The 17,688-nt window shown below is 42.9% G+C and overlaps 1 protein-coding gene across 1 annotated transcript in view; it reads left to right on the plus strand.

Moving 5' to 3' along the window:
- Positions 1-17,688, plus strand: part of LOC136872197 (adenylate kinase isoenzyme 5) — a 327,365-nt gene that overhangs the window by 282,033 nt on the left and 27,644 nt on the right. The window contains exons 6-7 of the mRNA XM_068227364.1: positions 3,964-4,171; positions 11,922-12,103. Of these exons, the coding sequence (XP_068083465.1) occupies positions 3,964-4,171; positions 11,922-12,103 (390 nt within the window). The remainder of the gene's footprint in view (positions 1-3,963; positions 4,172-11,921; positions 12,104-17,688) is intronic.

Below are 17,688 nucleotides of genomic sequence, written 5' to 3' on the forward strand. Positions count from 1 at the left end.
TCATTAACTCCTCTGATGAGGTTGACGTAAGGAAGGGCATCCGGCCATAATAACTTACCACGGCAGATTCATCTCACATCATACCCGACACCGTAGAGAAATGGGACAAGGATTGGAGAAACAAACCTGAAAATACGTGTGAATCATGCTCTACGAGAGTTGAATTGAAACAGATTTGACCAAAGCTCGGTCTAAAACAGGTTGATTATTGTTGTCATTCCAGGCTTGTGTCTATGCCGTACATCTGCCAATGTCATGTGTTACGCAAACACGTTATGTGAACCACTTAGACTGATTATGATGGTTCGGTCAGCTTCCGCTTCAAATGCTAGCGTTGCTACGTCCTGGGGGCCATCTGGTGGCGAATTAACGTGCCATTTTCCACTTCTATTATAACGTCCAAATTTAAAGTGTCATTGTTTAAGAAGCCTTTCTCGTGGGCAGTCGAGATTTCTTCTGAGGACGCAGAGCACAGTTCGCTGTGAAACGTTAAGAATTTCACCTTATTTTCTTGACACGGCATAAGCCCAAAAGCCTATACAGTATCAGGTTGGTTATTTTTGAACATTGGTAAATTGATATACCAGTCGTTCTTTTTTTAACAGTAAAATAAAGGACCCAATATGTCTAATTAATCAGTGTTATTATTTCGATGTGCTCTTAATTATTTTAATGATCTCCTGTCCAATATTCCTGTTTCGGCTACTATTTTACATTAATGCATCGGGGTAGTGTAGTGACCTAAGATGGCACTTTTGAGGTTTCAGAAACCTGCTGCTCATTGGCAGTCTATATGTCTGTAGGTAGAACACAATGAAGGTGCTTGTGCGTGTGTAGTGCGCGCATGCATGACTTGTCATTATAACGACACTGATACAAATGAATTATGGTAATATTCAGATTGCAGTACATTAGAAAATCTCACATTAAAATATAAAAAAGAACAATATGATCAAAGTCAACAGTTTTACAGCGTACGGTACGGTCAGTTTACAAACTAAAATCCAACTTTCGAGCCTTCATAAAAAATAGATTCAACACATCTGTTGGTTCTACAATTATGTCTTTGAGTGTTTATTTACTTTATAGTTTATTTTTAGTTTATGTTTATTTTCTTTTTGTAAAATTTCCATTGGGTGGGGTCTGACCGCCAGTACCCCCTTCCTCTGCTTGTAGTCCACAGACAGTCTATCAGTCTACCAATAACCAGTTGTGATTCACTCTACTACCGTGATTTGAGTTCCAAGAACGTACTGTCTTCTTTATTTCCTCAACCTTACATGGCTGGTCTTCCTCTTCTCCTTTTGGCCTCCATCGTTCCCTCCATCAGATTGGGGCACCAGTTTGAATGTCTTACTAGGTCACTTGTTAATCTGTTCCTTCCACTTTCTAATATTTTTTCTACCTGTTATTTTTCATTCAAACTTTTCAGCACGTCTTCATTGCTTGCCCTACTGATCCAGGGTATTTTTTTACATGCGACGCTAGCACCACATTTCAAAGGCCTGGATTTCCTTTTTTGCCTTCTTCATGAGAGTCCAGCTTTCTAACCTATATAGTCCAATTCTCCATACCAACGTTTTTATGTATTTCTTGCGAACGTGCATGCTAGTCACCTTAGATGTCAGCAATGATCTTTTCTTATAGAAGGCTTCCTTGGTAGCGGGTATAAATGAGTCGTTGGTATATGCTACTGTTCACTGTTCAAGGTTCAGTGTTTTACAGCAACTAGCACATCCGTCTAAACTGGCTCCGTCTGACTAAAATGTTTCCAACAGAATGAAGATACCTCTCCTTGAATGAAACGTTTCCAAATCTGAAATATCTCAAACTGCTATCTGTGAATTTGTCTGAGCTATCCCTTCAGGCTGATTTCCTGCTGACATATTCATACCACCAGTTCCCTGGCAACGATATGTGATACTAGGTGAACCGCTTCTGACACTCGATTGGCCTACAAAACTTTCATGTTAAAAAGAGGAGGTCGCCATGTGGTTTTGTAGAAAAGTGTTCAAAATTTGAAAACATGTCCTTCGTTAAAAAATATTTTACTCCGCGTTTTTGCCAATGGGTCTGATTTTTCTATCTTTCTTGATCTGTTTTCCCTCCAGGGTTGGCTTTTCCCCTAGACTCAGCGAGGGATCCCACCTCTACCGCCTCAAGGGCAGTGTCCTGGAGCTTCAGACTCGGGTCGGGGGATACAACTGGGGAGGATGACCAGTGCCTCACCCAGGTGGCCTCACCTGCTATGCTGAACAGGGGCGTTGCGGGGGGATGGGAAGACTGAAAGGGATAGAAAGGAAGAGGGAAGGAAGCGGCCGTGGCCTTAAGTTAGGTACCATCCCGGCATTTACCTGGAGGAGAAGTGGGATACACGGAAAACCACTTCCAGGACGGCTGAGGTGGGAATCGAACCCACCTCTACTCAGTTGACCTCCCGAGGCTGAGTGGACTCCGTTCCAGCCCTCGTACCACTTTTCAAATTTCGTGGCAGAGCCGGGAATCGAACCCGGGCTTCTGGAGGTGGCAGCTAATCACACTAACCACTACACCACAGAGGCGGACTGAGTCTTATTTTTTCAAAATTTAACGTTTAAAATCTATCTTTACACGTTTGCAGTCTTATTCCGGCAAAAATTTCCGGCTTGTCTCCGTGGTGTAGTTACTAGCGCATTGACGTTGCGAATTGAAGGTTGCGAGTTCGAGTCCGACCTTGGTTATGACTTTTCTCTTTTACTGATACATTCCCTTTTTTACAATTTGTTTCACGTCGCACCGACACGGATAGATCTTATGGCGATGATGGGGTAGGCCTAGGAGTGGAAGGAGTGGCCGTTGTCTTAATTGTACAGCCCATTGCCTGGTGTGAAAATGGGAAATCACGGAGAACCACCTTCATGGCTGCCGACAGTGTGGTTCGAACCCACTATCTCCCGGATGCAAGCTCACAGCTGCGCGCCCCTAACCGCGCGGCCAACTCGCTCGGTCTCTTTTTTCTTCAATAATTTATGTATTTGCTGTGGTCTCTTTTGTTAACATTTACTAATATTGTAAATAGAAAAACAACAACAAATAATATATTTGATGTAATATCGTTCGATCGTAATCTGTTTACCCTCCAGGGTCGGTTTTTCCCTCGGACTCAGCGAGGGATCCCACCTCTACCGCCTCAAGGGCAGTGTTCTGGAGCTTCGGACTCTGGGTCGGGGGATACAACAGTGGAGGATGACCAGTACCTCGCCCAGGCGGCCTCACCTGCTATGCTGAACAGGGGCCTTGCGGGGGGATGGGAAGACTGGAAGGAATACACAAGGAAGAGGGAAGGAAGCGGCCGTGGCCTTAAGTTAGGTACCATCCCGGCATTTGCCTGGAGGAGAAGTGGGAACCACGGAAAACCACTTCGAGGATGGCTGAGGAGGTAATCGAACCCCCCTCTACTCAGTTTACCTCCCGAGGCTGAGTGGACCCCGTTCCAGCCCTCGTACCACTTTTCAAATTTCGTGGCAGAACCGGGAATCGAACCCGAACCTTTGGGGGTGGCAGATAATCACACTAACCACTACACCACAGAGGCGGACTGATATAATAAAAATATATAGTACAAAACATGAAATTATAAGAAAAATTAAAAACAAATAAGAATAATGAAGGTCGGATTCAAAGTCAGAAACTTTAATTCCCAATACTAATGCGCAGGCGACTACGCCATGGAGACAAGCCGGAAGTATCTGCTGGAATAAGACTACAAAATTTTGAGGATAGATTTTAAACCATAAATTTTGAACAAAATAAAGCCCATTGGTAAAATCGTTCGAACAGGGTTAAAACACTTTTTAATGAAGGGCAAATCCTCAAAATTTCAACACTTTTCTAGAAAACTACATGACGACATCCACTTGTGAGTCATTTTCCCTGCATTTCTATTTACATAACTAATTCGTGATTTACTTTTTTACTTCACAGGTGAATGGGGAGCGAGAACCTAGCGCCGTGTATAAGGACTTCCGTACTGCAGTCCTCAAGATCCTGGGGATGAAGGAAAATGGCAGCGTGCAGCCTGTGGATGGTGTCCAGGGGATGATCATGCAGCCAAAGGCTGTGGAGCAGATACACAAAGAACCAGCCTACAAGGCCCCTGCTAAAGGCTTCCCTCCTGTCATATGGGTTATAGGTCAGTAACACATTCCCTAAAATTCTCTCGAAATTCCTTAGGATGACGTTAATTCTAGTCCTACTGTTAATTTGTTTTCATTACTTTACAATCATTTACTTATATTATAACCACTGTTCAGATTGAGATAATATACTTCATATTTCGTGTAGATCTTCGTCATATGCTTCGATGAAGACGTCCTATATCTTTCCTTCTTTCTCTCTTAATCCGTTTGCCCTCCAGGGTTGGTACTTCCCTCGATATCGGGGAGGGATTCCACCTCTACCGCCTCAAGGGCGCTGTTCTGGAGTGTGAGTCTTTCGGTAGGGGATACAACCATGGAGGAGGAGCAGTACCTCGTTCGGGCGGCCTCACCTGCTATACTGAACAGGGGCCTTGTGGGGGATGGGAAGATAGGAAGAGATAGACAAGGAACAGGGAAGGAAGCGGTCGTGTCCTTCAGTTACATTCCATCTCGGCATTTGCGCGGAGGAGAAATGGGAAACCACGGAAAACCACTTTGAGGATGGCTGAGGTGGGAATCGAACACCCCACCCCCCAACTTCTCACTTGACTTCCCGAGGCTGAGTGGACCCCGTTCCAGCCCTCGTACCACTTTTCAAATTTCGTGGCAGAGCCGGGAATCGAACCTGGACCTCCGTGGGTGGTGGTTAATCATGCTAACCATTACACCACATAGGCGAACAGGACGTCTTATTACTTAACCAGTTTATCTCATAAATACGAATAAGGTTGAACAGCGATACTAATCGAAGTGCGGACTAGGTAGTGGGCAACTGGGCAACCATCCTTCATTAACTCTAATCAGAAGAGAAAAAGGGAAAGGCGTGACACTTCGAAAAACGATGGTACGACATCAAAATGTCCAGTTCTACGTGAACAAATGGTACGCCAAAAAATTTCGAGTTCTACATGAACTATGACCGGGCGAGTTGGCGGTGTGGTTAGGGACGCGCAGCTGTGAGCTTGTATACGGGAGATAGAGGGTTCGAACCCCACTGTCAGCAGCCCTGCAGATGGTTTTCCGCTGTTTCCCATTTTCACACCAGACACATGCTGGGACTGTACCTTAATTAAGGCTACGGCCACTTCCTTGCCACTCCTAGGCAGTTATTCTCCCATCGTCACATTAATACCTGTCTGATTCGCTGCGTCGTAAAGCAAATTCTAAAAATAAAAAATAAATGGGACCACATCAAAAATATCCTGCTCTATACGAACGATGGAACATCAAAAATATCCTCTTTCTACATACGTGGTGGTGGTGGTGGTGGTGGTGGTGGTGATGGTGGTGGTGGTGGTGGTGGTGATTATTGTTTTAAGAGGTAGTACAACGAGGCAACCCCCCTCTATATAACACTAATCAGAGAGAAAAATTGAAGGGATCCGACACTTCGAAAAATGAAGGTATTGGTCAAAGAAAGACATTGGCCACGAAGTGCCTAGAGTGCTCGAATACCATAGAGGTCGGAAAAGAACAAGAGCTGGCCAAGGGAGGTCGGATAGGTTAGATGAAACTGAGGATCCTGGCACAAGTAAGTGGAAGCATTGCCTGAACTCAGCTGAAGGACCCGTGGTCGTCAACCCACGTTCCCAAATTCAGATCCCTGGGGCCCCTTTCATTCGCCTCTTACGACAGGCAAGGGATACCGTGGGTGTTATTGTGCCGCCCCAACCCGCAGGGGCTTCTTTCTTCGTAAACGATGGTATGTCAAAAATGTCTAATACTACATAAACGTAGAACTAACCCCTCTAAGAAAGAGTTAACAAAAAATGGAATAATCTCTCTGTCCTGACACTCTTGAGACAAGTGGAAGCAAACATGTTAATATTGTCATTAGAGAACTCTATTTATCATCATAACAAACGCGGTTGGTGAAGTGGCATTCTCGTATCTCTAGCGAGCCGAACAAGTCACCGAGGTCCTTCGTCATGCTCAGCAAAGTATGGCGCGTCACCGTGTACGAAGTCGTTGCCTCTTTTAATGTTAATTAACGTTAATGTCAAACACCAAATATGTCACAGGAGATCTTTTACACGCGAACATCGTACGATATGGAGTATCGAGTGGACTTTCTCCCACCCTTCAAAAATCCGACTAACTCTCCCGAGTTAGAGGCCGTGATCCTGTCCATGCCTTTACAAGCATATAATAAAACATCTGTGGGACAAAATTACGGTACCACGGCATCTCCGAAAATCGTAAAAGTTGTTGGTGGAACGTAAAATAAATAACATCTTTTTATTGCTAGTGGTTTAACGTCGCATTAACAGATCGAAGGTCTTAAGCGACGCAAGGGTGGGAAAGTGATAGGATTGGGAAGTTAGCAGCCGTGGCCTTAATTAAGGGTACAGCACCAGCATTCGCCTGGTCTGAAAATTGCAAATAATCTTCAGGGCTGCCGGCGGTGGGATTTGAACCCACCATCTCACGAATGCAAGCTCACAGATATGCGACTCTAACTGCATGGTCACCTAGCTTGGTATTATTATTATTATTATTATTATTATTATTATTATTATTATTATTATTATTAGGGACCACGATAAGCCTCACTTTACATTCTGGCATTTGTTCATTTTTCGCTTCATCCACATCATGTTCATTAGCTCACTGTGTTTAGCACGACGTTCTTCTGTCCATTTAACACCAGTTGCCCGTTTTTCGTCCCGGAAAGTCCCAAAAGGCTTGATGGCTGCTCTGAAAAGATTTCGGTCTTGTGCATCTTCTGCTTGTAGGCCCAGTTCCTTAAGATCTTTCTTGACATTAACGTACCATGGCATTGCCGTTTTTTGTTTTGAGTCAAATATACTGAAGATATGTTTCGTTCATCGAGAGTCGATCATCCGTCGTACATGATTGTAAAAGCGAACTCTGCCTTTACGGACTGTGTCCGTGATCTTCTCTATCTTAGAGTATACTTCTTGCCTGTATTTTCTAATGTAGATGCCATTTTTGTAGTTTGGGCCAAGTATAGTGTGTAGGATCTTTCTTTCTTTCATCTCTAAATGCGCAAGCAAACATTTCTCGGACAGGATAAGGCATTCAGATGCATACAGCGGTACTAGTTTGATGACAGTGTTGTAGGGACGGAGAAAGGCACTTTTTGTTGTAAAAGTTGCGGGTGGTTTGGAAACAGGTTACGAGGTAATACCATAATAATAATAATAATAATAATAATAATAATAATAATAATAATAATAATAATAATAATAATAATAATAATAATAATAATAATAATAATAATAATAATTTCGTGTGGCTATAGCTACCCTGGTGCAAACCTTGTAAGGCGGACCCTCCGACAAGGGTGAGCGGTATTTACCGCCGTGTGTAGGAAACTGCGTCTTAGTGTGATGGAGGGTAGTGTTGTGTGAGTTGCAAGAATTTGGTGACAGCACAAATAACCATTCTTTGAACCAAGGGGATATATAATTTAACATTAATATCCCCGACCCGGCCTGGAATCAAACTCGGAGATCTCTGAGCCAAAGGTCACTACGCTGACCATTCAGCTCACAGTAAAACACACGAAGGTAAATGACTGAAGTAACAGTACAGAAACAATGTAGTAACTGTAGAACTAGTTCCAGTAAGAACGAGTGAATGAATCTCTCTGTCCTAACAATGTTGGGACAATTGAAAAGCAAACATGTAAATATTGCCATTGGGAACCTTTGTCTGTCATCATGTCATATGCGGTCGATGAGGTGGCATTATGTCTCTAGCGAAACGAGAGTAAGTTAACGATGTCCTTCGTCATGATCAGAATGTAAAGCACACTCATTCATATGAAGTCGTTCCAGAGGGTGGATGAACCCAGGAATAATTGCAAAAATGTTCAACATTATTAAGGCAATGTGGACAAGTAAACTGATGGAGGTAAGAATGAATACATGCTAGTGAGTGACGGAATTGTGCCTCAAGGTAACCTAGACATAATTTTGTTGATATCTAGAGCTAAACTTATTAGGTACGTAGATTATAGTTATAAAATGTAATTAATGTACTATCATATTCTATTTAAATTGAATGTTTTGGTAATATAATATTAATACTCATTTGAGATGTCAGACGTGGTATGCACGGACTGAGGTGACCCTGACTTTGGGGGTTGGTGTTTCCGGGATATCTGATGGACTTCTATAGCATGTCCGAGAAGTCTATTTTTTAAAAGTTCCATTTCTTACCATAATGTATTCATTTCACGACATTCTTTCTCTGTTCAATTCCTAAATCATTTAAGTGTTATATTTGGTAAATCATGTTTTCTAGACACTTTCTTATTTGTGCTTTCTTTGTTTTTCTAATTATGCTATACAATATCAACTTTTGAATCCTGCATGTATCAAAAATAAGAAAAGATGACAATAAGCACATACCCTCTCCCAGATCGTCGTTTACGAGATACTGGGAGACGGGTATTATCTTTCTTATCTTAAATATAATGTCGTTCCCATTTCTTTCATTAACTAAATAGCTAAATATTATTCTGTATCCCATCGTAATTAATTTTCAGACAAAGGAAATAGTGCCGAGCAAGTGGCCTCATATCTTGGGTCATATAGCTATCAATTTGCATTCGGGAGATAGTGGGTTCGAACCCCACTGTCAGCAGCCCTGAAAATGGTTTTCCGAGGTTTCCCATTTTCAGACCAGGCAAATACTGGGACTGTTCCTTAATTAATTGCACGGCCACTTCCTTCCCATTCCTATTTCATCGTCGGCATAAGAGCTATCTGCGTCAGTACGACGTAAAACCAATTGTAAAAAAAGCCGATTACAATAATGGGCAGTTGATAACCGTAACTGAAACACACGACTTTCAAATTTTCTTATTGCACCGCTCGTGGGTACTAAGTGTGTCACACATGTGGATTTTTACCCTGTTTTACGATCGGATGCCCTACCTCACGCAAATCTATGAGGAAGGATGCAGTCATTTTTGTGTGTTTCTGTGGTGGTCAGTAGTGTGGTGTGCTATACATTTATGAAGATGTGTGTTTGAATAAAAAAACTAACATCCAGTCCTCCAGCCAGAGAAAATAACTAGACGTGGATAAATTCCTCACCCGGCCTTAAATCGAACCCAGAACCCTTTGAAAAGGAAGCTGAACTTACGACTTTCAAAAGTGAGAAAGTAATTAAGTACGGTTATTTTCATTACTTACTGGACGTGATGTGCGACTCCTTTCTCAATAATTGCCATCGTACTTGTCTTCGGTGCAGAGAGTCTCATGTTCGATTCCCCGCCAGGTCGGCGATTGTAAATGCGTATGATTAATTCCTCTGGCTCGGGGACTGTGTAAATGATTTCGTCTTAAGATAATTCATCTACATACAACACACTACGTTGACAACCCACACAGGAACACTCAATAGTGAATATATCGCTCTACCTAGGGTTGGTGCCGGGAAAGGCATCCGGTCGTAAAATAGGGCCAATTCCACATCAAGTTGTGGTGGTGGTGGTTATTGTCTTAAGAAGAAGTAAAACCATCCTCTATATAACACTAATCGGAATAAAATGGAAGGGATCTGACACTTCGAAAAATGAACATATCGGCCGAAGGGCGTGAAAATGAAAGACTCCCTAAGCCTCGAGTGCCCTAATACCGTCGCCGTCGGTAAAGAGCAAGAGTTGACCAAGGAAGGTCAGATGGGATAGGTGAAAGTGAGGAGCCTGGTACAAGTAAGTGAAAGCAATGCCAAGACTCACCTAAGGGCCCCGTGGTTGCCAACCCACGTTCCAATGTTCAGAGCCCCTGGGGCCCCTTTCAGTCACCTCTTACGACAGGCAACGGATACCGTGGGTGTAATAAATTCCATATCAACTGCCCGCTGAAATAAATTGGGGAAAAGGCTAAGGGAGCGAAGAACTGGCCATGATGTGGTTGTTTGGGCAATATTCCGCTAGGAAACACCGGATTCAGTCATTTCTTTGGAATGTCTTGAACCAATAAGACCACTTAGATCAACACCAAACTCTCACACAATAGCAGTTAAAGGAGCTACTGTTAAGGTACTGGTAGACTTATTTAGAAGTCCTAGGGCTTCATGGCTGCTATGATAAGAACGGTTTTGTAACACTTGACCTCGGTGTTAGTAGATTAATTGCTTTTCAACGTGTGTACTGCTATACGCGGCTATAATTCGAGTTCTCTCTGGCATACGGGTCCGAAAATCGTCATATAACCACGACAGCTAGGTCCCCGTCACACAACCTGCCGTTGGGCAGAAGGGCTTTATTTCCGTTGTAGAAGAACGAAACGATATGTGTGATGTTTAGATGATTTGTTTATCTTAGCTGCATGGCGGGTTGCAGCCGCTTCAGGTGATAACACACGCTGTGACTCATTATCAAGAACAAATTACATTTAAATTCCTATACTGTTGACAGACCGTGTACTTAAACTCAATTGTCATTCTTTCACAAAGGTTTGAAACCCTTAAGAATTACTAGTGCATTATGATTTTCTTCAACATTTATTGAATATATACTCGGCAAAAAGCCCTCTAAATGCTGAAAGAACGAAGGTTTTCAATCCTACTGAACAAATTTAGTGGACTGACTTCATTAACGTACAACACATATCGCGCATATTCACTTGCATTTATTTTGAACTTTTGTTTATAAGGAGCATATACCTCTTAGATCCTTGACGGGCTTAGCCACGACAAGAAAAGTGTGTATGAATTATTTTTATTGATATATATATATCAGTTTAGAACAATCTGTTACGCCATAACTGCGAAATTCGAATGTGGCTTGGTGAGGGTGGTGGCGCTTATTGCTCTATAGGGAAGTACAACTAGGCATCCGTTATAACACTAATGAATAAATGAAATGAAATGGCGTATGGTTTTCAGTGCCGAGAGTGTCCGAGGACAAGTTCGCCTCGCCAGGTGCAGGTCTTTTGATATGACTCCCGTAGGCGACCTGCGCGTCATGATGAGGATGAAATGATGATGAACACGACAAACTCACCCAGCCCTTCTGCCAGAGAAATTAACCAATGGTGGTTAAAATTCCCGACCCTGTCAGGAATCGAACCAGGGACCCGTGTTCAAAGGCCAGCACGCTACCTATTTAGCCATGGATCCGGACATAACACTAATCATAGGGAAAAGTGGACGAATTCCGAAACTTCGAAGAATGTGCGGTTTGGTTAAAAAAAAGGGAACGGCAACGAAGGTGTGAAAAGGTGGTGGTGGTTTTAATAGGAAGTACAATTAGGCAACCACCCCCTATATAACACTAATCCGAGAGAAAAATGGAAGGGATCTGACACTTCGAGAAATGAAGGTATCTGTCAAATAAAGACAAGGGCCACGAAGGGCGTGAAAATGAAAGACTCCCTAGCACTCTAATGCTTTAATAGTGTCGTGGTCGGAAAAGAACAAGAATTGACCAAGTGAAGTCGGATAGGATAGATGGAAGCGAGGAGCCTGGCACAAGTAAGTGGAAGCAATGCCAAACGTAGCTAGAGGTCCCGTGGTCGCTAAACCACGCTTCCAATCTGAGAGTCCCTGCTCCCACTTTTAGTCACCTCTTAGGACACGCAGGGGATACCGTGGATGTATTCTCCTGTCCCCAAAGTGTGTGATTCGGAATATTGCACGATATCATTACACTGTTCTTGCTTTTAAGTGAAGCATGTATTTAATAGGTTATTTCCGAGAAATACATTTGGTACTTATGCTGAAGGTAGAAAACTCTCGCTAACATTCGCTGCCATGTTTCAGGTGGTCCAGGGAGCAACAAGTCTGCCCTGTGCCAGAAGGCAGTGCGCCAGGCAGGCACCGGTTGGGTACACTTCAGTGTGGGGAGACTTCTTCGAGCAACAGCGGAGACTACAGATCCCAGACAAGGCAACGACTCTCATCTGGTTCGACAGTCCATCTCTGCAGGAGACATGGTTCCTCAGGTAAAGTGCCCACTCCTCCAATATCCCTGACTGAGAAAGGATTTTCAGCGGAATTAAATCCTGACAGGTATTGCTCTACTAAGGACTACCAGATACACAGGGAATGAATATAGGCCTAATTCTTTACAATTTACACGATGCAACATTTGAACCAATATCATGTGCAATTTGTTCTGAATTATAAAGTAACTGTGGGCGATTACCCGGACTAAATGTTGAAAATATTTTCCACCTGCATTCATACACAACTTTACTGGTCCAATCACATTCCACGACGTTCTCCGAAATAAGTCCTCGTCAGTGTTACTGATTATATTCCTAATGACCTTACTTAGTTCAGCAAGTGACCGTCGCCTATCTTGTATACTCTGTTATTGAGGCAATCCCACAAGAAGTTTGGAGATGTTAGGTCAGGTGGACTGGTGGTGGTGGTGGTGGTGGTATTGATCACTGTTTTAATAATGCTATTTGCTTTACGTCCCACTAACTACTCTTTTACGGTTTTCGGAGACGCCGAGGTGCCGGAATTTAGTCCCGCAGGAGTTCTTTTACCTGCCAGTAAATCTACCGACACGAGGCTGGCGTATTTGAGCACCTTCAAATACCACCGGACTGAGCCAGGATCGAACCTGCCACGTTGGGGTCAGAAGGCCAGCGCCTCAACCGTCTGAGCCACTCAGCCCGGCGATCACTGTTTTAAGAGAAAGTACAACTCGGCAACCATTCTCTATTAACACTAATCAGAGAGGGGGAATAGAAAACGGAATGGTTCCGAAATGTCGAAAAATGAAGGTATCAACCAAAGAAAGACAAGGGCCACGAAGGGTGGGAAAATGGACTCCCTGGGCTTCGAATGCTCAAATTCTGTCGGGGTCGAATAAAACAAGAGTTGACCAAGGAAAGTCGGAAAGGATAGACGCACGTGAGGAGTTTGGTACAAGTAAGTGGAAGCAATACCAAGGCCCAGTTAATGGCCCCGTGGTCGCCAACCCATGCTCCCAAATTAAGAGTCCCTAGGGGCCGTTTACGACAGTCGGGGGATAACGTAAGTGTTATTCTACCACCCGCACCTACAAGGGAGGAGGGGTGAGAAATGAAGGTATCAGACAAAAAAAGAAAATCCACAAAGGGCATGAAAATAAAAGACTCCGCGGGATTCGCAAGCCTAATACCATCGACGTCGGAAAAGAGCAAGAGTTTACCAAGAGAGGTAGTATAGGACAGACGAAAGTGAGGAGCCTGACAAAAGTTGAACCAATTACAGGACTCAGCTAGGGACCCCCTGGCCACCAATCGATGCTCCAATGTTGAGAGCCACTGGAGCCCATTTTAGTAGTCTCTTACGGCATGCAAGTGATACCGTAGGTGTTATTCTACCGCCTCGACCCACTGGGAGATGATCTGAGGGGCTTTAAGTTCCATGGAATCGCTAAACGTACGATGTGTTGCGCCATCTTGCTGGGAATAGCCTGGAAATAGTCGTCCAGTTGTTCCACGAATTTATTGAATTCCAATACCTTTTCACAATTAAAGCACGCTGCCGCAGAGAGCACGCATGTTCGTGCTATGACTTCTAAACCTAGAGAGAGTGAACTAATTAATACTTGCAAACAGTAGTTAACAATACTCATAATAGTCAACAATGGATGGTAGGAGTACCAATATACGGGTCGAAAGGCTGATACAATCGCTTGTCATTTAAGAGTATTTATATGATAATGAAAATCCACAACCTGTTCCCAGTTTCAGCCGGGACAGGACAGGAATGGAATCAATAAAGACCCCATCTAGCGGCAAGGATCGGAAATATGCCGGCTGCCGAAGCCTGTCGCACTCCTCTGGGGCAATGACAGGTGAAATGATATTGGAAAGTGTTACTGGAATGAAAGGTGACAGGGAAAACAGAATACCCGGAGAAAAACCCTGCCCGCCTCTCCTCTTTGTCCAGCACAAATCTCACATGGATGGACCGGGATATGAACCACGGAACCCAGCTATGAGAGGCCGGCGCGCTGCCGCGTGAGCCACGGAGGCTTACTCTCAATAGATTAAAATTATGTCTGTGTATTCGTCTTTGATGAACACATCAGCCATTGTCGATATGTTGATTGTTGTAACCAAGGTTGAAGTTTACAAAACAACTTTATTTGCTTCACTTTATGATATTTACACAAATAACTGAAATTTATTTTGAAGCAAAAAGTAATATTGAATCTTGAGAAAAGTCTGTCTTTATACAATATGTACAGGTTTGCAGTCTTTATATACACTTCTATCTCGAAAAGATAGTCTTTATGAATTGACACGTTGATAGTCGAGAACTATCTGGCACACTAACATAAATGTTCATGAGAGTCCTTGTTTGTTGAAGTGCCTGAATTCCTAAAAAGCAAGTTCAATTGATTGAAGAAATTCCACCTAGCGAAACTAAGGGAGCTTGCATAGATTAGGGAATGAAAATGGCTTGTAAAAGAATTACGGGACTTAGGCAGCGGAAACAGGTAAGGGAGCGGTGACCAGAGGTGAAACCTCGTACTGCCAGAAATTCAGTCCACCTGGTCGAAGCACATTTTCAAGAGGAGTAGCCTCCGTGCTCGACGTAGGGTGTATTCTGGAGCTGGACACCGGGGCGAGTGGGCAAGGGAGCAGGCAGGGAGCTCCTATTTATAGTACACTCGATGGTCAGGCACGCGCACTGAGGGCTGCGCGTCGAAGCTAGCAGAATGATACACAGGCGCGCGTGCAGCTGGCTGGTGGAGCGAGAAGGGAGCGCCGGACATACAACATTGATAGCAACTGTACTGGTCCTGTACGAAATACCAGCCCTATTACAATATGTTCGAAAGCGGATTTTAATAACGCAAGGCGACGCATTAGACGGGTAGAGCTGAGGAACATGCAGGGAGCGGCCAACCGGTTGTTATCTAGTTATATTCTCACGTAAATAACCTACAGGCAGTAATACCCCGAAAATCAGTTAACAGACATTCCGTTCATCATTAGTGCAGGCAGGGGACCTGGTATATGTGACATAATTTAAATTCAACAGTTGTTATTTACAGCATTCATAAATCTTTGTTTGATGAATCTTAAAAAATATTATATAATAAACCAAACCAAACCAAACCAAACCCCATGGCACTACAGCCCTTGAAGGGTCTTGGCCTACCAAGCGACCGCTGCTCAGCCCGAAGGCCTGCAGATTACGAGGTGTCATGTGGTCAGCACGACGAATCCCCTCGGCCGTTATTCTTGGCTTTCTAGACCGGGGCCGCTATCTCACCGTCAGATAGCTCCTCAATTCTAATCACGTAGGCTGAGTGGACCTCGTACCAGCCCTCAGGTCCAGGTAAAAATCCCTGACCTGGTCGGGAATCGAACCCGGGGCCTCCGGGTAAGAGGCAGGCACGCTACCCCTACCCCACGGGGCCGGCATATTATATAATAGTCTACTTAATTGTTTAATTTTATAATTAGTATTCTTTTATATAATCTATCGATATACCTTACATTTAAATTTCCAAATTAAAATTAGCTGTAGAACGCTACCAACTCGTAAAAGTATATTGTGTTGTAAAATAAAATAGTGAAGTTTAGCGAAGATCGCCCAAAACCTGGGTGTGAATTTTTGAAATACGTGTTTCTTCTTCGCGCTAGTAAATTGCGTCCGTTTATTTACTACCAGCTGTGCATTTTCCGGAACTCCATGCACGTGACTGCTTGAAGGACCACTGATAACTTTATCTCCTCTTGATTTTATAAACTCACAACACTGTTGTCCTATTGACGGGCTGAGTGGTTCAGACGGTTGAGGCGCTGGCTGGTTCGATCCTGCCTCAGTCCGGCGGTATTCGATGGTGCTCATATACGTCAGCCTCGTGCCGGTAGATTTCCTGGAACGTAAAAGAAGGGAATACAAGAAACATCTAAAGCGTAAGAAGTCACAGTATTTTCGAAAAGGAAGCGTTATTAGAGGCAGAGGAAGGTTGCAAAGACCCTTTCATTGCTCTTAAAAGAAGACCAATTACAACACCTGGTGAGATCCCGATGAACAAGTGGGAGGATCATTTCACGCGGATCTTGAATTCCAAACAAACAGGTACTCCACCCGATACAAGACAATCATTCGAGATAGAGAAGATCTCCTTATTCACAGCAAACGGAATAGAATCGGCAATAAAGGAGGCAAAAGAAATAAAGCTACAGGCCCAGATATGATTTGTAACGAGGGGCTAAAAGATTCGGCAGATATACTAATCGAAATTTGGACAGAACTATTCAACAAATGTTTAACCACAAGTGAGATTCCATAAGAAGGCAGAAAATCTGTCATAAAAGTACGGGTAATCTATAAGGGAAAAGGATCCAAATTCGTATCGTGGAATAGCTTTGGAAAACAATATTTTTAAAATCTACTCAAAATTACTCACTGAGAGACTCACGAAGATAATCGAACCACTAATTCCTGACGAACAGTTTGGTTTCAATACCACAAGCCACAGGCCATCTACTAAATGACATTGTTCAAGCTCTAAGACATCCGAAAGGAAAGTTTCACATCATTTTCATTGACTACACCAAAGCATTCGATCTAACTAACAGAATGAAACTTTTAGAAAAACTCGATGCGATGAAAAAAGGAGGAAATGAAATAACATCAGCTGTTAAAAACATTTTGATTTTCAACAATTTGGAAATCAGGAATGGAGTAACTAGATCACGAGAGATTACCCAGACAAATGGGGTTTTACAAGGAGACCAATGAGCCCTTTATTGTTCAGTATCGCAACTGCAGATACTACAAATATTTTAGAGACAGCAAAATCAGTATCCTTATATATGCAGATGATATGATTCTGGGCTCACCAAACAGATATGAACTATAAAAAACATTAAACGCTTTATATACCTGGGTTGATGAAAATGACTTCACCATCTATTTCACCAAAACACTGGACATGATTTTCCGAAAATGGGGAAAAACCTCATCAGAGGACAAAGTGACCCTAGGAAAAAAAGAAATGGAGACTGTAAATTCATATAAACATCTTGGCATTAACCTACAGACTTCATGTAATTCATTTCGGCTCCACATAAAGGAGAGAGCTACAGCTGCTATCAGAGATATACACTATTAAGAACATTACCAGACTGTCTTTGCATACGGAATTAAGGCTGTTCCACGGAAAAACTCCCCAATACTAACATACGGCATAGAATTGATTTGGGAAAAATTACCTTTAACTGATTTAACTGCACTGCAAAAAATAAAAGCAGCTTACCTGAAAAGAGTGTTGGAAGTTTCAAGAACAGCATCTTTTCGTCTAGTTTATGAACTGGCAAGAGAAAAATTCTATTTAGAAGATCTACAGCTGAATCTAGCACTACCTGCTACTAATCCTGCAACTAAAGTGATTGAGAGAAGAAAACAGAAACGTGCAGAAATATCTCAAGATTTCTACGCTACTAATGCAATGATTGACAGGAGATGGACAAACGAAAACAAACCATTAAGATCTGTTTTAACAAGACTCACAATTCATGGCTTTCATCATAAATTGTGTACTAATAAGAAATTTCATGAG

The sequence above is a fragment of the Anabrus simplex genome, chromosome 4 (assembly GCF_040414725.1).
Source record: "Anabrus simplex isolate iqAnaSimp1 chromosome 4, ASM4041472v1, whole genome shotgun sequence".
NCBI lineage: Eukaryota > Metazoa > Arthropoda > Insecta > Orthoptera > Tettigoniidae > Anabrus > Anabrus simplex.